This window comes from Cynoglossus semilaevis, chromosome 2, assembly GCF_000523025.1.
Source record: "Cynoglossus semilaevis isolate Cse_v1.0 chromosome 2, Cse_v1.0, whole genome shotgun sequence".
NCBI classification, from domain to species: Eukaryota; Metazoa; Chordata; class Actinopteri; order Pleuronectiformes; family Cynoglossidae; genus Cynoglossus; species Cynoglossus semilaevis.
This window is the reverse complement of record NC_024308.1, coordinates 1,513,125-1,514,700: the sequence shown is the minus strand read 5'-3', so window position 1 is coordinate 1,514,700 and position 1,576 is coordinate 1,513,125. Positions and strand designations below refer to the sequence as shown.

The following is a 1,576-nucleotide window of genomic DNA, read 5'->3' as shown; positions in this document are numbered from 1 at the left end:
AAATACTTAGCTATGTTCATTTTTGTGTTCAACTTTTTTGGTACACCCCTTGTTTCAGGCATGCCACTTAGTGGGCCTCTAATAAGTTGGAGAAAAGTGTCAGAAGTGATCTGACGAGTGATCTGAAGATTCTCTTTAGGACTGACAAGAATGGACAAGATCAGGAATGAGGTCATTAGAGGGACAACACAGACAGGAAGGTTTGGAGAAAAAGCTAGTTGGAGTCAGAGTAGGAGATGCAGAAAACAGGGAGAGATGGAAAACAATGATTCGCTGTAGCAACTCCTGAAAAAAGTTGAAAAAACATTTTTCAAAAAGACATTTTTCAAAAAGAATTAAAAAAAAAATTTCAAAAAGAATTAAAAAAATTTTTTTTTTTTCAAAAACATTTTTTCAAAAAAAACTTTCTAAAAAATTTTTTTCAAAAAAATTTTTTCAAATTCTTTTTTTCAAAATGTTTAAAAAAATTCAAAAAAACTTTTTCAAAATTTATTTTTCAAATTTTTTTCTAAATCTTTCAAGAATTTTTTTTTTCAAAGATTTTAACCAAAATGTTTCAAAAACTGAGCATTTTTGAATGACCAAAGAATGGACAGGATCAGGAATGAGGTCATTAGAGGGACAACACAGACAGGAAGGTTAGGAGACAAAGACAGAGAAGCCAGATTGAGATGGTTTGGACATGTGCAGAGGAGGGACAGTGGAGACATTGGTAGAAGAATGTTAGAGATGGAGCTACCAGGTAGGAGAAAGAGAGGAAGGACAAAGAGGAGATATATGGATGCAGTGAAGGAGGACATGCAGATAGTTGGAGTCAGAGAAGGAGATGCAGAGAACAGGGAGAGATGGAAATCAATGATTTGCTGTGGCAACCCCTGAAAAAAGGGACAAACCCGAAAGAAAGTCGTTTTATCAACTTGTAACAGTGTGACTAATGGCACAACTCAAATGTAAGTTTAAATTTAAAAAAAAAGTCATTTTGTGTATAAATAAAACGTGGTGTGGGATATAAAATTAGATTCACATCTTCACATGCTGATGATCAGATACTCACACTTCAAGTCTGGTGAAGTTCCCTCCAGGATGATACAGATAGCACGATGGAAACTGTGTGACTCCCAGTTCAGCCACTAAGCCCTGCTCGGTGCTCAGGACCCTTCGTACGCTAATGTTCTCAAACTGTAACAGGTCCAAGGTCAGCTGAAGAAAAAACAACATGCAGTTTTCATTTCATGAGTTTTGCACGTTTACATTTGTTCAGGGCAGGTACATGAAAAGACGTGTTACCTCTCGCCCGAGGTAGGAGTCTGGTTTTTCAAAGACCAGGGCCAGATACTGAGAGGTGTTTGTTTCAAAGAAGCTGCTGACCTCTGCTTGGCTGGAGAGACGGACGGAGAGAGCACATATCAACCACTGAACACATCCACGTACACAGAACGGAAAGAAAATAAATAGACGTTTTAAATAACTCAATAACCCAAAATGTTTCATTCTTGAATTAATGTACATTAATGTTTACATTTTCTTTGGGGGGTAGTTAGAGTAACTTTATCATTTAAACAAAATTAAAAAAAAC

The 1,576-nt window shown here is 36.4% G+C and overlaps 1 protein-coding gene across 1 annotated transcript in view; it reads right to left on the bottom strand.

Annotated features, from left to right (window-relative positions):
• qsox1 (quiescin Q6 sulfhydryl oxidase 1) overlaps positions 1 to 1,576 on the bottom strand; it is a 27,929-nt gene that overhangs the window by 22,194 nt on the left and 4,159 nt on the right. Inside the window, exons 5-6 of the mRNA XM_017031296.2 lie at positions 1,288 to 1,414; positions 1,055 to 1,200 (exon numbers count right to left, since the gene is read on the bottom strand). Coding sequence (XP_016886785.1) covers positions 1,055 to 1,200; positions 1,288 to 1,414 — 273 coding nt within the window. The remainder of the gene's footprint in view (positions 1 to 1,054; positions 1,201 to 1,287; positions 1,415 to 1,576) is intronic.